Source organism: Scyliorhinus canicula, chromosome 18 (genome assembly GCF_902713615.1).
Source record: "Scyliorhinus canicula chromosome 18, sScyCan1.1, whole genome shotgun sequence".
NCBI lineage: Eukaryota > Metazoa > Chordata > Chondrichthyes > Carcharhiniformes > Scyliorhinidae > Scyliorhinus > Scyliorhinus canicula.
Window position 1 is genome coordinate 7,145,179 of NC_052163.1, and position 19,807 is coordinate 7,164,985.

General features: G+C 46.6%; 1 protein-coding gene across 2 annotated transcripts in view; it reads left to right on the forward strand.

The window, feature by feature from the left end:
* Window positions 1-645: 645 nt before the first annotated feature.
* Window positions 646-19,807, forward strand: part of LOC119953425 (sodium-coupled monocarboxylate transporter 1-like) — a 75,599-nt gene continuing 56,437 nt past the window's right edge. For both annotated transcript variants that reach the window (XR_005458015.1, XM_038777688.1), the window contains exons 1-4: window positions 646-807; window positions 1,465-1,526; window positions 13,445-13,584; window positions 18,348-18,413. Coding sequence is in view for 1 of the 2 variants with exons in the window: in XM_038777688.1 (XP_038633616.1) it covers window positions 662-807; window positions 1,465-1,526; window positions 13,445-13,584; window positions 18,348-18,413 (414 nt within the window). In the remaining variant the exon portion in view is untranslated. The remainder of the gene's footprint in view (window positions 808-1,464; window positions 1,527-13,444; window positions 13,585-18,347; window positions 18,414-19,807) is intronic.

Genomic DNA, 19,807 nt, shown 5'->3' on the forward strand with positions numbered 1-19,807 from the left:
CATTATTGAGGTTCAGGTTGGAGAATTGTTCTTTCTACACTCTGGGTAGATACGGCCTCTGGATAATAAGCTCCCAAAAGCCACTCCACAAATGTGGGCAGGGGACAAATCGGCCGGCTCCCGTTCTGAGCCATCTGATAGAGCAGGTTTGCAATCTGACAACAAATACAACATTTTTCCATAGCGTCTGAAATAAAATATCCCAAGGTGCTTCCCCGAGTTATTCCAAAGTAGATATGGCACTGAGCGACACAGGGAGAAACAGGGCCAGATGACCAACAGTTTAATGAAAGAGGTTGGGTTTAAGCAGTGTTTTAAAGGAGGGAAACAAGGCAGAGAGGTGTAGGGAGATATTCCAGACCCCATTGACAAAGCAAATGAAGGTACTGGCCACCACAAATTAAAATTGGGAATGGTCAGGAGGCCAGAATTCAATGAGTGCCGATACCGTGGGGGAGATTACAGAGAAGGGATTACATGATGGAGGAGGGAATTCAAACAAGAATGAGAATTTTAAAAGCAAGATGTTGCTTGACCAGAGGCCATCGTGGATCAAGGAGCACCAGTTGATCATGCGGTTCCTCGTAAAATCTTGGACTTTTAAACTGATTCTATCTCTGATCAGTGCTTTTCAGATTTTACAACAGCAGAAGCAACAACTATGTCCGTGAGAAATGTTTTACAGGTGTGGGATTATGTTGTGTTTGCCGCAATGCTGGTTGTATCTACTGCAATTGGGTTCTACTTTGCTTTTAAACCTGGAAAGACAAAAGGAGGAACTACAGAAGAGTTCCTAATAGGAGACAGGTAGGTTTGAAGTTGTCTTGCATTTTAAAAGCACAAGTTGAGTCAAATCATGTAGAGGATATGAAAAAATATGGCTTTAATAACAACACTCTGGGGAATGAGAAGTAATTTATATACCAGTTGGTAAAAACAAATCCAGGGTTTTATATCAGATCTATGCTCAGTGAGGGCTGGATCACTATCGGTCAGATGTTCCAAAAATAGAAATAGATAAATATAAGCAAAATACTGTGGCTGCTGGAAATCTGAAATGAAAACAGAAAATGCTGGAAAAACTCAGCAGGTCTGGCAGCGTCTGCGCAGAATTAATGTATTGAGTCCATTGACTTCTTCAAGACTGCAGCTGAGTTTATCCAGCATTTCCTCTGTTTATATTAGAGAAAGGTGAAATTGGGTGAGGGGAGAACTGTCACTATTATTCAGTGACTTTCTGCCAAGAGTGCTTTATGTGGATGTTGGAGGAAGATATTCGTTAACATATCCTCAAATACAATCAACTGGCATTTTAATACATGTAACCCGAAGATGAGATAGTGAAGAAATGGCAACACTTGTACAGCAGGTCAAAGTAAGAGTCACCACTGTCAGGAGATGAGGTATGCGGAGCAAGGGAGTGGTTTTAGTGAGAAAATGTGACCGTATTTTCTATTGCTTCAGACAAATTTCTGCAATCCCAATTGCGCTTTCATTGGCTGCCAGTTTCTTGTCTGCAATCACCGGTAAGTCAATTTTGTTCATTTTGCAGAAATGGGAAAATAGTGAATGAAATATGTCATTTAGAATTTGACCTTTCTATGATCTCCTGGACAAGTGCTATTAAATTGGCATGAAACATTCCAAACTGAAGCTAGTTTACATATTGGACCCGTTTAATTGTGAACTGACAGCCGTACATACACACAAATTAGTTTGGCAGGGGGATGGGAACCAGAGCTATGGATCAGAGGATAGGGTAGCTGCTGAACAGGCAGAAATAGCATGCAGCGAATCTGTGAGGAAGGATAGACAGTTGATAGGGCAAAGTTACACTCAGTGGGATGGGTTAAAGTGTGTCTGTTTCAATGTAAGGAGTGTCAGCAATAAGGGAGATGAACTTAGAGCATGGATCAGTACTTGGAACTACGATGCTGTGGCCATTACGGAGACATGGATTTCACAGGGGCAGGAATGGTTGTTAGATGTTCCGGGGTTTAGATGTTTGAAGAAGAATAGGGAGGGGGAGTGGCACTGTTAATTAGAGAGTGCATCACAGCTGCAGGAGGGTTAGTCTACTGAGTCAATATGGGTGGAGGTCGCGCATGCGTGTGGGTTACCTTCTCCATGCCGGCCCCAATGAAACGTGGCGGAGACCCACAGGGGCCCGGCGTGAAGGAACATAGGCCCCCAGGCCACTGTGAAGACCCCGCCCGGAGTCAGATCCCCCCCCCTCCCCCCCCCGCAGCACGAACACCAAGGTCCCCCCCCCCCCCCCCCCCCCCCACCGGCAGCACGAACACCAAGGTCCCGCCCACCCCCCCGCAGCACGAACGCCAAGGTACCCCCCGCAGCACGAACACCAAGGTGTCCCCCCCCCCCCCCGCAGCACGAACACCAAGGTCCCGCCCCCCCCCCCCCCCCCCCCCCCGCAGCACGAATACCAAGGTCCCGCCGGAAAGGACCACACGAGAACGACGCCGGTGGGACTCGGCGGGCACTCGGCCCATCACGCGGGGAGAATCGCCGGGGGTGGGCCCTGTTGAGCGGCCCCCGGCCGGCGCCGCACCGACCGCACCGGTGCCATTGACGACGATTTTCCGGTCGCCGGAGAATCAGCAGACTGACGTCGGAGCGGCGCCTCGTGATTCGCGCCCCACCCGGGCGATTCTCCCCACCCGGCGTGGGGTCGGAGAATCCCACCCCCAGTCTTTATGGTTGGAGTTCATGTTATAAAACAGGATATTTTGAATACCCTTCCAAATTAATCTGCTGGAATAATCTGCCTCTTTACACAGTCTGTCCCTGAAAAGGCGACCTTGTCCAAATGGACATACAGAGTCGCATCAATGATTTATTTTCACAATGTACCTATCACAAAATTATCTTCATGACTTTTCTTAATTTTATGGTGTGGAGAAGAGCATCAATAGAATGACTGAGTCTGAAGACTCCGTACTCTTATTTCTCCGAGAATATCACTGAGACATGCATTTATTGGGCCATTAACACACTGTTAATAAATCAAGGAAATTTGGCATTTTTGGCATTACAGCAAAATAACATTATGGGTGCGATTTAATGGGCATGTCGCGCTTGAGCGAGAGGGGGAGGCCAACATCGGGAAATGTGACAGGCGGCAATCGGTTCACGATCTAACCGGCCCGTCCCCTTTGGTGAGATTCTAATCCCACCGCAGCGGCAAACCAATAATCATCGATTAATGCCAATCTCCATACAATTAACAGGAACAACAATTTATCTATTGGCCTCTCATAATCTAACCGCCTCCCCAGCAAGCGGTCACACAGGCGTCAATCAGGACACCTATTTAAAAACGTGAAGTTGGCAGAATGCCGGCTGTGGGGATCCGAGGAGGTGAGCAGCCATTTTCACTCACGGCAATGAGCCAAGGGGCACTGGGGTTGCTGCCCCTGCTCGGGGGAAACTGACAAGGGGGCCCACGTGAAGGTCAGCCTCAGTCTTGGGGGTGGGGGGTCCCCTAATGTCCAGCTCGTGTGCGACCATCATGCGACAATCATGCACCTGTGTGCAAGCTTCCCAGAGAGTGTGCGTCACAGTTATATCCATTTGTTATGGACCAATTTTCCTGCGGGGCACAGAGAGGGAATAGGGAGCCACAGGCTTCATTCATCGGGGGGTGAGAGGGGCCGGAATGGGAGGGCAGGCGTGGGCAGCACTGCTGGACATGGGTGGGCTGGGGCACAGGATGTTGCTAGGCGGGGCGGTGCCAAGCACATGGTCATCACTGGGGCGGCGGTGCCACGGAGCAACTGCCAACTCACAAGTGTGGCCCGGTGGAGATCACTGAAATTCTTGCAGCACTGGCTGGCAGTCCTCCTGGTTACACTGCCTGAGCTGGCGGCTGCTGCCACTGCCTCCCAGGCAGCACAGGCAGCCCTGTGGCTGACCCTCTGAAATCCTCAGGGGAACAGGAAATCCCATCTGCACTCGACTGCGTCCAACAATCTGGCCAGGTCGGCATCCCCAAATCATGGGGCTGGTTTCCTTGGTGGCGTGGATCCGTGCTGTGTAGGGGTTGCTTTGCGGGATGGGTTTGAGTGCAGCTCCTCCTTCTTAATAGGGAGCTGGCGAGTGCGGTCCTGGTCAATCAGCCGGTGGGTCCATCATTTGCGGCGTGAAGCTCGTTGGGCCTCGTTAAGTGGACAAATTGCCGTTTGATACCGGTAACGGCCTCGCTGGGTCAAGCATCGGGATGCTCACAGCAGTTCCCACTCGCTACCATACTTCAAAACCTTTCTGTTAAATCGCGCCCTATAACTTATCACATGTATCACAGGTATCAAAGTGCGGAAAGCAGCACACAACACAGCAAGATCCTGGTGATAATCCCCTAAACTTCCTTCATGAAAAAGGGGACCCCTCATACACTGTCTATATTGCAAAGAACATTCACACCATGGGCAGACTTACTGAAGCTTACAGAATGCAAAGCACATCAGGGCTGGAATCCTCCAGTCATCGGGTTTCACTGTTCCCGCTGGCAGCAAGCCACTCATTTGTGTCAAATCATTGACCTCCCACTGGTACCTCGTGTGCAACTCGCAACACCTCCTTTCTAAACCCTACCCACAATACTACTTGATGAGCTTCTGCCCATTTTTCATCCGCCTGCATATGTACAGGTCTCCATTTATTTTCTCATCAAGACATCACTTTTACGGTAATAACACTCTGGTATACTCTCAGATTCCTCTTCCATATATGCTTTCTGATATATCCGTTTTATTTCTACATCTTTCTGTTGTAACTCCGCCAATTTTCCTGAACCAAAAATATCCGCCTCATCCTCCACCTGTTCTTGTTTTTCAACCATCTGATCAAAAGTCGTTTCTGATAATTGCACTTCAACTTCATCTTCACTCTTTGGTTGCAACCTTGTTACTACACAATCCTGAAAAATCCCAGGATATTCGTCCTTCAACCCTTCAGTTGTCTGATTTTCCACTGGCTTATCAACCACAGTAGGCATCACTCCCACCTGTGATCCAGCTATATCATTATCCAAGATAAACTGTGTTCCTGGACAAGATAGTTTCTCTATTACTCCTACTACCACTTCACCACTCTTCACTGGACTTTCCAACCTTACCTTATATAATGGAACGCTACTCCTCTCACCCTGAATTCCACATATCATCACCTTTTCTGGCAACATTCTTCCCAAACTACATAATTCCTCATCTCTTACCATTAAAGATTGACTAACCCCTGTATCTCTTAAAATTGTGACTTCTTTACCTGCTCCTCCTAATACACATGAGTAAACTTTATCCACACAAGTAAATTCTTTAAAGACATCTGGCACCTTCTTAACAATGACTCCTTGAACAGGCTGTATAATCGTTTGCACCTCCTTCGCTTCCCTTGGGCTTTCCTTTACCACTCCAACAAATCCCACTGTCTTATCCTGTTTTACCACATCGACCTTCCCAGTGCTTTTCTTCAACCACCAACACTGTGACTTTACATGGCCTAGTTTATTACAGTGAAAACATTTGAAACTTTCCATCTCTTTTCACCCTCCTGGATTTCTTTTTTAATCTGAGGTACACTCTCTTTATTATCTCCCATCAGATCACCTTTACCACTTGAGTATTTCTCATGTGCCCAGTTTCTATCCCTCACCGGCTGAAACTGATGTCGGAAACCAATCTTTGATTTATGAACTAATTCATAATCATCTGCCATTTCTGCTGCTAATCTCGCAGTTTTAACCCTCTGTTCTTCCACATGAGTTCTCACTACATCAGGAATTGAATTTTTAAACTCCTCCAAAAGTATAATTTCTCTGAGAGCTTCATATGTTTGGTCTATTTTCAAAGCCCTTATCCACCTATCAAAATTACTCTGTTCGAGCCTTTCAAACTCCATGTATGTTTGACCAAATTCTTTCCTTGAATTTCTAAACCTTTGTCTGTAAGCTTCAGGCACTAGCTCATATGCACTTAAGGCGGATTTCTTCGCCTCCTCATACGTTCCAGATACCTCCTCCGGTAGTGATGCAAACACTTCACTAGCCCTACCTACCAGCTTAAAATTGTGACTTCTTTACCTGCTCCTCCTAATACACATGAGTAAACTTTACCCACACAAGTAAATTCTTTAATTTGAATCAGTAATAGCCACATGTTCTGTGGTCATTGCATTTGTTTAGCTACCTTCTCAAATGAAATGAAAAAGGCTTCTACCTCCTTTTCATCAAACATTGGCAATGCATGGACATATTTAAATAGATCCTCACCACGTCTTCGACTACGACGCTCTGTCTCATTATCCTCATCCATCTCCTCCAACTGTACGTGTCCCTTTGCGTCTGCCAATTTTAACTGATTTTCATGTTTCAGAGTCATTTTCCGAAGTTCAAACTCTCTCTCTTTTTCCCTTTCCTCTCAATTTCTTTCTTTGTTTCTTTCTTCTCTCTCCTTTTCTTTTCTCTCTCTATCTCTCTCTTTCTTTTTCTTTCATTGCATATTCAAGCCGCTTTAATTCTTTTTCATGTTCAAGTTGCTTTAATTCTTTTTCATGTTCAAATTGCTTAATCTGCAACTGGAGCTTTGCCATATCTAATGAGTCAGAATGTATCACAGGCAAACATAAATGCGCAGATACCGCGTTAAGTGCCTCATATTTTTGTATTTTGCTCGGCAGTGTTAACTGCAATGCTTTTGCCAAACCTAACAGTCTGTTTTTAGTCTCTGTCAGTAAAGTATCACGTGTTACTGTGTCCATCCCCAAAAACTTCTGAGCCTCCGAAAGAGCCATTGTTCACAACACTCTCCCCACTTAAACTAAAATACCACACCGGAAAAGCCATAATCCTTCACTGTCTTTAAGTTCACAAAAGCCAATCCAATAGATAGACTTTTATCCCCCTCGAGCCCCCAATTGTTATGGGAGAAGTGTTTTCAGAACCCCAAAATGTATCATGGAGTTCAACCAACCCCCACCTTTAATGGATTGTTGCTTTTGAAGCAAACGGCTTGTTCCCCAGGTGTAGTATTACAATTATGGACACATGGTTTTTAAAACAAAACAATGTTTATTCCATGAACTAAAATTAACCTTTTAAATAAACATTGGATCTCTTAACACCCCTTACTTCAAAGATAACCGGGAAAGTAATACAACACTACCCAATCCTGCAAACTGTTCCTTTACACATCCAAAAAAGACTTCACCTTCACAAAAACAGTAACACACCAGGCTAAAGTTAATATATATATTCTGTTATATGGCAGAGATATATCAGCTTGGTTGACTTCAGCTCGAGCACCTTGCTTTTTCTTCATGCAGCTCACAGCCAAAAAACGCAGTCACACCCAAGCTGCTGTCTCAAACTGAAACTAAAACTCAGAACTAACCTCAAAATGGCCAAACTGAGCTCAGCTCCACCCACTCTCTGACATCACTATTTTCTTAAAGGTACATTGCTTAAACATCCATTTCTTAAAGGTACTCTCACATGACACAAGCCTCACGAAGACTCATGGCATCAGGTCAAACATGGGCAGGGAAACCTCCCCTTGATTACTACTCACCTTCCTCCCCCCTCATCCCCCCTCAACCCCCACCCTCAGCTGATGAATCAACACTCCTCTATATTGAACACTATTTGGATTAATGAAATGAAATGAAAATCGCTTATTGTCACGAGTAGGCTTCAGTGAAGTTACTGTGAAAAGTCCCTAGTCTCCACATTCCGGCGCCTGTCCAGGGAGGCTAGAACGGGGTTCGAACGGTGCTGCTGGCCTGCTTGGTCTGCTTTAAAAGCCAGCGATTTAACCAAGTGAGCTAAACCAGCCCCTGGAATAAGCACTGTGGGTAGCAAGGATACAGAATGTGCTCTGGATGTAGACTTCAATTACCAAGTGTAGCTCAATCGCACCGCTACTCAATGTGTTGGATGGGTCCTGAAGGACATATCTGCAAGTCTGGGCCTGTGTCAGGTGATGAGAAAACCAACAAGAGGGAAAAAGCTACTTGACCTCGGATAGATGAACTTGTCTGATCCCTGCGGAACATCGACTGCCAACCTGAAAAAGACCCTTTATCCCCACTCTCTGCCTTCTGCCAGTCAGCCAATCCTCTATCCATGCTAGTACCGTGTCCCTAACACCATGGGCTTTTATCTTATTGAGCAGCCTCCTGTATCTTGTCAAAGGCCTTCTGGGAATCCAAATAGATCACTTCCATTTGCTCTCCTTTATCTAACTTCCTCATTATCCCCTCAAAGAATTTTAACTGATTTGTCGGGCATGACCTCCCTTGATGAAGCCGTGCTTACTCAGTTCTATTTTACCTTCTAAGTACTCCGCAATCTCATCCTTAATAACAGATTCTAAAATCTTACCAATGACCGAAATCAGGCTCACCGGCCTATAATTCCCCGTCTACTGTCTCCCTTCCTTCTAAATAGGGGTGTTACATTATCCACTTTTCAGTCCTCGGGGACTCTCCCTGACTCCTATTTCTTTGGTTCCTATTACTACTTTTCCAGCATCATTTTCCAGTGGTCCAATGTCTATTCTTGCCCTTCTCTTACCTTTTATCTATTGAAAAACTCTTGCTAGCTTCCTTTATATTACTAGCTAGCTTACACTCAGATTTCATCTTCTCCCCCCTCATTGCTTTTTTAGTTATCCTCTCCCCTTAGCATGCTTCCTCCTTCTTGGGATGAATTTCTGTTGTGCCTCCCAAAAAAAAAACCTCCTGCAATTGCTGTTCCACCCTCTTCCCTGCTAGACTCCCCTTCCAATTGTCATGGGAGTGTCTCTTAAGAAAATGTTTTTTGTCTTATCACATGGCTTCAGTGATGTCATTGAGTGGGTGGAGCTGGGCTGTGGCTCTGAGAGTTCACTTTAGTTTGGGGTTTGTTTGTGGCTCTGAGTTTTTGCTTTCGTGTTCACATTTGGCTGCTGTACTCAGAAAGAGAAGTATCTTGGCTTTTCTTTCTATCTTCAGTTTAAAAGCTGTTTCCAGACTGCCTGATAACTTGAAAATAAATAATTGATTTCTGGAAGGAATTCAAACTGCTGATTTGGAAAGGAAACAAGAGCATCCAAACCAAGTCTTGAGTGCTGTGTGCTGGGACACACCTTTGAAAAGGGGGTACTGGTTTATGGAATCTTGTTATTAAATTGGAACAGATAAGGGTTACACAGAGATTACTGTAGCTGTGTGGGGCAGCACAGTAGCATTGTGGTTAGCACAATAGCTTCACAGCTCCAAGGTCCCAGGTTCGAATCCCGGCTTGGGTCACTGTCTGTGTGGAGTCTGCACATTCTCTCCGTGTGTGCGTGAGTTTCCTCCGGGTGCTCCGGTTTCCTCCCACAGTCCAAAGATGTGCAGGTTAGGTGGATTGGCCATGATAAATTGCCCTTAGCGTCCAAAATTGCCCTTAGTGTTGGGTGGGGTTACTGGATTATGGGGATAGGGTGGAGGTGTGGACCTTGGGTAGGGTGCCCTTTCCAAGAGCTGGTGCAGACTCGATGGGCCGAATGGCCTCCTTCTGCACTGTAAATTCTATGTAAATTTATCTTTGCAGTTGATAAAAATGCTTACTGTGTGTGTTTATAAAAATGTTAACTAAATTCGTAGAATAAAGCTCGTTTTTGATTAAAAGTGCTTAAGGCCTCTGTTGAATAACAGCTGAAAGGTAGGCCCTTGCGCTGCTCGTAAACAAAATCTATAAACAGTTGTAGGTCAGATGAACTCCATGATAAACTTTGGAGTTTTCTAAACCCCGGCCCATAACACAATCAACTCTGGCCAGCTCCTCCCTCATGTCTTTGTAGTTACCTTTATTTAATTGTAATACCGTTACATCTGATTGCAGCTTCTCCCTCTCAAACTGCAGGGTAAATTCTATCATATTGTGGTCACCGCTCCTTAAGGGTTCCTTCACCTTAAGTTCCTGAATTAAGTCTGCCTCATTACACATCACCAAATCCAGAATTGCCTGTTCCCTAGTCGGCTCTGTCAAAAGCTGCTTCAAAAAACCATCTCTTGGACATTCCACAAATTCCTTTTTTTGGGATCCGTTACCACCCTGATTTTCCCAGTCCACCTGCATATCCTGAACATTGAAGTCCATGATTATCGTAACATTGGTTTTCTTATATTCCTTTTCTATCTCCTGATTTGTTTCCTGTCCCACATCCTGACTACTGCTCGGGGGCTTGTACATAACTCCCATCAGAATCTTTCCTCCTTTGCGATTCCTCAGCTCTATCAGCACAGATTTTATGCCTTCTGATCCTATATTGCTTCTTGCTATCGATTTAATTTCATTCCTTATTAACAAGACAACTCCGCCCCTTCTGCCTATCTGCCTGTCCTTTCGATAGGGCACATATCCTTGGATATTTAGCTCCTAGCCCTGATCCCCTTGCAACCACGTCTCAGTTATACCCACAATATTGTAGCCGCCAATTTCAATGTGCGCTACACGCTCATTAACCTTGTTTGGCATACTGCACTCATTTACATTCAACACCTTCAAGTCCTGCGTTGACTGCCCCCCCACCCCCCACCCTTCTCATTGTTGTCCCCTATCTGCTCTGCCTGAAGTTAGATTCCTGTCGCTTTCCATACTCTCTGCTCTATTACTTGGTCTGGAAAATTTACTAACCTCTCCTGAGCCGTCAGCCCCTATAACTCATCTCAAGTCCTCATCATTAACCTGCATTCCCACCTTCTCCTTTAACTCTGATTTTCCATTCAGGTGCACATAACATTGATGAATAACTACACAACTATGCTCCTTTTCTAATTCCCATTAGAAACTGAGCATGAGCAAATGCTTATTCTAAATTAATTGACGTTCTCCTGTATTGTTTCTTCACACAGTAACTTGTTTTCTCTCCAGCCCTTCTCTAGGTGCAGTGTGAGTATTGCAAGAAGTGACTGACCTTTTGGAGGTTGTACGTGGACAGTCACTTGTTGCATGATATTTGTTCCATGCAGCAGACATGTCATGGTGCAGGCGGCTCAGGGTCTCACCACAATGTTGCAAGCATAGTCAGTGAGTGCAACAATTCAGTAAAGAAACTCTTCACCAGAAAAGGTTTTGTTGTAACAAGATGAAGGTGTACTAATCTGTCAATAGTTGCATTTCAGAAACTTCTTGCTGGATTCTCCAAGTTTGAGGCTATATCTGGAGGAAGTGTCTAGTTCTAGGATGAAAAAATTGGCGAGGCCCCAGCACCGCCTCCGACACACAGCATTCACAAAATAAACGGCCAGAGAATTGCCGAGTCCATGGCCGTGCGTACACACGGCGGCGACCTGCAGCGGTCACGCCATACAACATAGCATCGGCCGCCCGCGGACCCGACCTGCCAGATAGTTACCCCCGGGACTCCCCCTCATCACCCCCGGGCCACCCCCCCACCAGTCTCCCCAGCCCTCAACGAAGCCCACCGGCCAGCAACACGCCTCCCCCCTCCCCCCCCCCCACCCTTGACTGTGGCGGCGCTGGACGCAGTCCGCAGCCACCACACCGGGTTCCCGAAAACTCAGAGTACACGTGTCCCACGCCGTCGGGATGTCAGCCCTTCGGGGACGGAGGTCCTTCAGGTTACGTCCTGAGGCGCTCCCAACAGCGTGTGGCGTACTCCTCGATGGTGCTGCTTCGGAGGGGGCGGAGCATCTGAAAACAGGCGCCCCCCCCCCCCCCCCCCAATTCGGTCTGAAAAAGGGATTCTCCGCCTGCTTGCCGATTCCAAAATCGCCGTCGGCAAGCAGAGAATCCTGCCCCTCATCTGCATGTCCACAGGTCCGTGAATGTGGCAGGACAGGTGGGCAAGATGGTCAAGAAAGCATAAAGAATGCCTTCCTTTATTGGATAAGGTATAGAATACGAAAGCAGGGATGTATAATGGAACTCTATAAAACACGGCTTAGACCACAGCTGGGGTTTTGTGTACAGTTCTGGTCACCACATTACAGAATGTGGCGAAGGACATAATTGCTCTGGAGAGGGAGCAGAGGAGATTCACAAGAATGTTGCCAAGGCTTTAAAGGTGTAGCTATGAGTAAAGATTACCTTGGCTGGGGTTGCTTTCCTTACAACAGAGGAGGCTGAGAGGTGACTTAATTGAAGTGTAAATGATTATGAGGGGCTCAGAGAGAGTAGACCCTGGTTTCCCCTCATGGAGGGGTCAATTACCAGAAGGCACTGATTTATGGTGATTGGCAGAAGGATTAAAGGGGATATGAGGAAAACTGTCTTCACCCAGAGGGTGGAATTTGTCTGGAATTTGCTCCCTGGTTTGTGGTGGAGGTAGGAACCCTTAACCCATTTCAAAGGTATCTAGATCTGCGTTTGAAGTACCGTAACCTGCAAGACTATGGACCAGGTGCTGGACGGTGGGATTAGAATGGGCAGCAATGTTCTTTCAGGCAGCATCAACATGATGGGTTGATTGGCCTCCTTCTGTGCTGTAACTTGTCTCTGGTTCTAACTCTTCAGCTCAACCTCAAATTCTCCTTAAATCCTATCTTCAGCTTACTGCCACTAATCTTTCCTTCTGTGTTAGCTTTTCTTCACATGTCTGATAAGTACATTTGAATGTTTTTTATGGATAAGAGATGGTAAGTAAAAGTAAGTCATTGCCTACATGTGTTTGTTTGTAGGTGTATCATCATGTTCATATTATATAGGTTTACACCAGCTCACTACAATTTTTTGGAAGTTTGGTTAAAGTATTTGTAGATGTACTCTACTGCCCAAAGGATCAGGGGCTGGATTCTCCGACCCTCCGCCGGGTCGGAGAATCACAGGGGTCGGTGTGAATCCCGCCCCCGCCGGCTGACAAATTCTCCGACGCCAGAGATCTGGCGGGGGCAGGAATCGCGCCGCGCCGGTCGGCAGCCGCTGGCAGCGGCCTCCCTGGCGATTATCCGGCGGCGATGGGCCGAGTGGCCGCCCGTTTTTTTTACCGGTCCCGCCAGCGTAAATTGGAGTAGGTCCTTACCGGCGGGACCTGGCAGCGCGGGCAGCCTCCGGGGTTCTCGGGGGGGCGCAGGCGGGTCTGTGCCGTGGGGGCACTCTATTCTTCCGCACCGGCGGCTGTAGCGGTCCGCCATGCCGGTGCGGAAATGAAGCCCTCTGTACAGGCGCGGGGATGGTGCCAGTACACGCTGGTGCTCCCGCGCATGCGCTAACTCGCGCCGGCTGGTGGAGACCCTTTGGCGCCAGTTGGCGTGGCGCAAGCCCCTTCCCCGTCAGCGGGCAGGGCGCAAACCACTCCGGGGCGGGCCTACCCCTGAAGGTGCGGAGGATTCCCGACGCCAGAGTGGTTCACGCCATTCCTCGGCGCCGGGACCCCCCGGCCCGCCGGGTAGGGGAGAATCATGCCCCAGATCACTAATTTGACATTTGTAATTGTTGTTACAGTGATTGCAGGTCCTGCAGAGGTGTATCTGTATGGGATGATGGTTCTGATATTCAATGGCTCCTGTTTAATCACCGTGGCCTTCACTTGTCTGATCTACATCCCCCTCTTCTACAGACTAAACATAATTAGCACATATGAGGTAAATGTTTTTCGGTTCCTACTCATAGTGTTGCCTTTTATTTTCCTTTATTAACAATCATTTTTCCCACCATGGAATTTGTACAACAACATTGATCTGCATTTGTTTAGATCAGTCATTTCCATCAGCATAATTCACACTGAATAAAAATATTGGATTATTTCTTACATATATATATATTTACAATTGTAAAGGTCCTTCCTGTTTACTCCTGTCTACTCCCTTATTTACCCTTTTACTTATTTATTTATTTATTTTATAATGTTTTTATTGGCATTTTCAATTTTACATAGTGAGACTTTTGTGTCCGATATTTACAATTTATACAGTTTCTTATGTACATCCATCTTTCTCGATATGTCTTCTCCCCCCTTCCCCCTTCCAAACTCTATCCCCTCGATATCCCCTTCTTCCGTCCTGGGTGTTCCCTCATGAGTTCCTCCTTCTGTGGTTTTGTTGCAGGCCTTGTGGGTTTGGGGGAGGGGGGTGCTTCCTTGATTTCTGCCCCTCTTTCCCACCCCCCCCCCCCCCAAATGCTTCACCCTGTGGTTCCCTGAGTTTCCTCCTCATTTCCTCCCCCCTTCCCCTTTTGTAGATCCTAGCATTGTGGGTTCTTGTCTGCTCATCCCCGTCTCTCCCTCTTTCCCTGGTCGCTGTTGGCTTTGAACAGGTCTTGGAACAGGTCGACAAATTGTCCCCACGCTTTGTGGAAGTCTTCTTCCGACCCCCAGATGGTGTATTTAATCTTCTCCAGGTGGAGAAATCCCGCCAGGTCTGCCAGCCAGCCAGCCAGTGGGTGATGCTGCTGAGCAGGATTCTCCAGCGTGCCATTAGGGAAGCGAGAACAAGGGTGTCAGCCCTCTTCCCCTTCTGCAGCTCTGTCTGCTCTGATACCCTGAAGACTGCCACTCTTGGGCACAGCTCCACTCTCACCCCCACAACCTTGGACATTGCCTCGAAGAAGGCTGTCCAGAACCCGACAAGTCTTGAGCAGGCCCAGAACATGTGGGCATGGTTGGCTGGTTCACATTTATCTTCCACCTCCAGGAAGAACTTCACCTCTTCAGTTCAGCTCCTGACTTCATTATAGCCATGCCCAAAACATGGATAACAGAGCTGAACACAAGAGGTTAGGTGCGAGTTACTGCCTTTGACATCAAGGCAACATTTGATCGAGTGTAGCATAAAGGAGCCCTTGCAAAACGGGAGTCAATAGGAATCAGGGGTCATACCTAGTATGGAGGAAGATAGTTGTGGTTGTTCAGTCCCCAGTCATCTCTGCTGGAGTTTTAAGGGCCATGGCATAGGCCCAAGCATCTTCAGCTGCTTCATAAGGTCAGAAGTGGGAATGTTCACTGATGATTTCACAATATTCAGCACCATACTTTGGATGCTGAAGTAGTCATGTCCAGATACAGAAAGACCTGGCCAATATCCAGGCTTGGGCTGATAGCAACAAGTAACATGTGCATCACACGAGTGCCAGGCAATGACCACCCCAGTAAGACAGAATCTAGCCATCTCCCCTTAATATTCAGTGGCATGCCCATTGCTGAATCTCCCATTATCAATATCCATGGAGTTCCAATGAGCAGAAGCTGAATGGACCAACGATATATATATATATATACTGTGGTTACAAGAACAAGTCAGAGGCTAGGAATCCTCCAGCGAGTAGCTCACCTTCTGACTTCTCAAAGCCTGTCCACCATCTACAGGCATAGGGCCTATCGGAAACCCCCATTGGAGACCCTCACCTGATACCCCCACCAGAGACTTCCCGAGACCCGATAAGAGACCGCCACAAGAGATCCCCATCAGAGACCGCCTATATTAGAGACCCCCATAACAGAGAACCCCCCATAACAGTGACGTCTTCCACCAGTCACCTCGCCTCAAAAAGAAAATGCTTTGACTATGCTTTAATTGACAACTTCCAGAGAGCCAGATGTCTGCATTGTTTAATTTCATTTCCCTTCACGCTTGAACGGGTCTCAAGTACTCTGCTGTGAAAATAAGTGCAATGTTTATAAACATTTAGCTATACTTGGCAGCTCATAACCACACCAAAAGCAGTTAGGTGCTTTCTGCTGAGAAAAAGATAAAGTGAAAGCACTTAACTCACTCTTTGAAGTGGATAGAAACCTTGCAGGTCGAAGGGGGTTTAAACCCTGGTGATGTGTTTTTTTTTGTTGCTTTCTATGAAGTTGCAGCTACAGCTTTCTCTGCCTGAGGCAGCAGGTGTAGGGGCCATGTGAGTTTTAAAGCAGTGATTTTTGTTTCACTGTTTCTGTCTGAAATGCACTTTAGCTTCCAGGCAGGGATGACTAATGTGGACAGGTCTCTGTTATGTGGGTGTTTCTGATGTCGCAGGGTCTCTCTTATAGGGGTGTTTGATATAGGGGGTCTCAGATGGGGGGGTCCCTGATGGGTTTCTCTGGTGGGTGTCTCTGGTGAGGACCTCAGGTGGGGATCTGCTGGGGGGACCTGGAGCGGGTGGGCAGGATTTGAATTGTGGGGTGGGAGGGAGGCCGTCCAGTGGACTTGGGATCACATACCCCTAACATGTAATCCCTTGGCCCACCGTGACTTCCACCACATCAGGGCCGTGCTGGGAAATACTTGTACAAATCCATGCCCACATGAATCCTGGCCGAGAGCATGGGAGAATCAGGGAAGCATGGAGAATCCAGGGCCCAGCCCATTAATAGGATGCAAATGGGTCCTTTTGATCTATATGCATCTCCTGCTGTCACGGGGTGTACACTCCGATGCCACTGCCAGCAGGGAACGGGAGCATCAGAAATAGATCAGCAGCTATCCTGTATTTTCCCCAACACTGGATTCTCTGCCATATCAGCAACTCCGCTACTGGAGGTGAGTGGAGGAGAATCCAGCCATAATTCATCATTTTAATGGAATGCTTTCCACTTACCTGGATGAGTGCATCTACAAAAATACTCAAGAAGCTCGACATCATTCAGGACAAAGAAGCCCGCTTGATTGACAGCCTATCTTCCACCTTAAACATTCACTTCTTCCACCACCAATGAACAGTGGCAGCCATGTGTAACATTTACGATGCACTGCAACAACTCACCAAGGCTCCTTTGACGGCAACTTTCAAACCCATAAGCTCTGCCATCTAGAAGGACAAGGGCAACAGATGCATGGAAACACCATCACGTGCAAGTTCCCCTTCAAACCACACACCATGCTGAATTGAAATTTGGTCTTAACCCTGTCGCTGAGTCCATAGTCTGGAACTTCCTTTCTTACTGCACTGTGCAAATAATCACACCAGATGGACTGCAGCAGTTCAAGAAGGTGTCTCACCACCAGCTTTTCAAGGGTAATTAAGGATAGGCACTAAATGTTGGACTCACCAGCAACACCTACATCCCATAAAATAATGAAAAAAACAACAGTACTGACAATTGTGTCATTTATATATAAGCACTTGTTGGGGTTAGTTGAAACCCAACCCATTGTAGGTATAAATTTCTTAGTCAGTTCTGTATAGCTTTCAAAGAATTCAATCTCAGATAACACCAAGGAAAAGAACGGAGCAAGAATTGCAATGTAGAGGAAATCTGCAATTTGAACCCAGCATCCAGAATGATCCTAAATAAACATAACAAAAATATGTTGCAAGAGAGACACCACTGGGGAAATGAATCGTTCCCACGTCTAAATATTCCCTGTGCGTTTCTGAAGATCGCTATTAAATTGCCTAAACTAAAATACTCCTGGATTTTTGAAACCTTCAGCTATTTTCTGCAATGCAACTACTATTCTGAAACATCACCTATTCCTTCTCCCAGAATGATTTCTCTCATGAGACTGAGAAACAATCAAACATCTGATTTCATTGTAATTCAGCTCTCTCCGCTGTTCCAACTTGTCTACTTTGGGGACTGCAGCTTTGAAGGGCAGGTCACACTTACTGACCTTGGCGTGTAATGTTCGATCATTTTAATTTGCAATTTGCTTCCTATCTGTAACTAATCATTCAGTAATGTGAAGCCCGTCACAAGCTGGAGGAGCAGCACCTCACCTTCCGGCTGGGCACATTGTAGCCCTCGGTTCCCAACATTGAGTTTGGCAACTATAGATTGTGACCCTCCTCCTCCATCTTAAACACCTTTTTAAAAATATCCCATACATTGATTGCCTCAAAGCAAACCCTCCACCCTTCCCCATTCCCCATCATCTCCCCCAGACCCAGGCCATCTGTCTTTTGTTCTTAAAGTTGCTACCTTTTATTGCAATCCCTTACAGCTCTAAAACAACCTTCGTCCCCTTAGTTCTGACAAAGAGGCAAAGGACTCCAAATGTTAACTGTGTTTGTTTCTCCATACAGATGCTGCCAGGCCTGTTAAGAGTTTTTCCTGTTTCAGATTCCAGCATCTGCTGTATTTTGCTTATTTCATTCAGTAATGTTCCTGACTACTTTATCATGATATTTGTTATCTGATTGTTGCAAAAGGTCTTTAATTGATAGCACAAATTAATGTGCCACAGTACTCAGACGGTAAATGTGGCTGGGAAACCGAGTACAGTTTTTCTGAAACCAAAGAGAAAATGCTGGAAAATCTCAGCAGGTCCGGCAGCATCTGTAGGGAGAGAAAAGAGCTAACGTTTCGAGTCCAATGACTCTTTGTCAAAGCTTTGTCAAAGTTTTTCTGAAATTGCTTTTGGGTTGAACGATAAACCAATGATTAAAATTAAAATGTTTCAAGTTGTTCATTTTGTTTTGACAGTATATCAGCAGAAGATTTGGCTTAGCAGTGAAGTATCTAATTGTTTTTTCCTTCTTGATATATATGGTAAGTTCTGAATAGATTTTTAAGATACTTGTGTTTCTGGCGCCAAAAATGATTCATTCATCAAAATATGCTCATTGTGTTTGTTTAGTTTGGCAGAATTACTACTAGGGAAAGTTACAGAACCGGCAGTATATCTACCACCTATTCTGTCCATTACCTAGCCTATCCCCACAGCGACTCCACCAGTACCACATCCTAACCTCAAGGCCATCACAAATCCAGTGCTGCAATCGCCACACCTTACACCCTCCAGTCTCCAGTAACGCAGTCCCAAACCTCTCAGGCCTCACAAGTAAGGCACAGGGAATATGGATGGTGTGTGCATCTTCCCGCTCATTAGATTTCCTCTTAAATACAGCCCATCTCTCCCAGTGCTTCCAAGCCTCAGATTCAGAAGTAGAAGAGCAGGAATACAGGAATCCCCTTTGTCTCCAGGCTCCCCTGCAGGTTACCCGGGTACGTTGATGTGACCCAGCTCTTCCTCTCGTCGTCCCTCCACTGTTTCTGTGTTGCTAAACTGCTGACATCCAGACTTATTGCTGCTCCATGGTTTCTGAGTCCATTCATTGTAGAAATACCATCACCAGGACTGCATTTCAGTGGTCTAATGTAGAACAAAGAACAAAGAAAATTACAGCACAGTAACAGGCCCTTCGGCCCTCCCAATGTAGCGCTGAAAAGGTGTGGATGAAGGTTTCAGTGACAGATGGGCTGAAGTAAATGTGGCGGAAAGTGAATATTATGGAGAGGCTTCAACCAGGCGACAATTAGTTCTGGTCTCCACATATGGTGACCAGGCAGAATGACCACTACGGAGATCTGAGGCCATTGGAGCACTTGGGGCAAGGACACACCCTGGCACTCCCCTTGGCACCCAGGCACCGTGGCAATTTTACCAGTCAGTGACAGTGCCCAAGTGCCATCCTGGCAGTGCCAGGGTTCCAAGCTGGCACTGCCTGGGTCAGGGCCTGAGGGGGGAGTCATGCCCATGTCAGGGTGAGTGAAGGGGGGGTATGAAGGGTGAGGTGGTGAAAAAGGGTATGGAGGGACTTCATAAAGGCTCGGGGGCGTGAATGGGGGTCCTGAAAGAAGGGCACTCAGCTACCCCATAGGGGGTGTGCTAATGTGGGTGGGGGGGAGGTAATGCCCACATCTCACTTATCAGGGCACCCTTTCAAAATGGCGTCCTGATATCTGGAGCCGACCTGGTCAATGAGTTTAGCTCCCTACTGCTGAAAACATTTCTGTGGGCTAGATGGGGGAGAAACTTCCCCGGGCACCAAAAAACGACAAAGTGTGGGTGAATCTAGGTCTGGATCTCACCCAAATAGCCACCCAGAAATACCCTGCCAAACTCGCCCAAATTGACAATTAGCAATTTTTTGGACGAACCA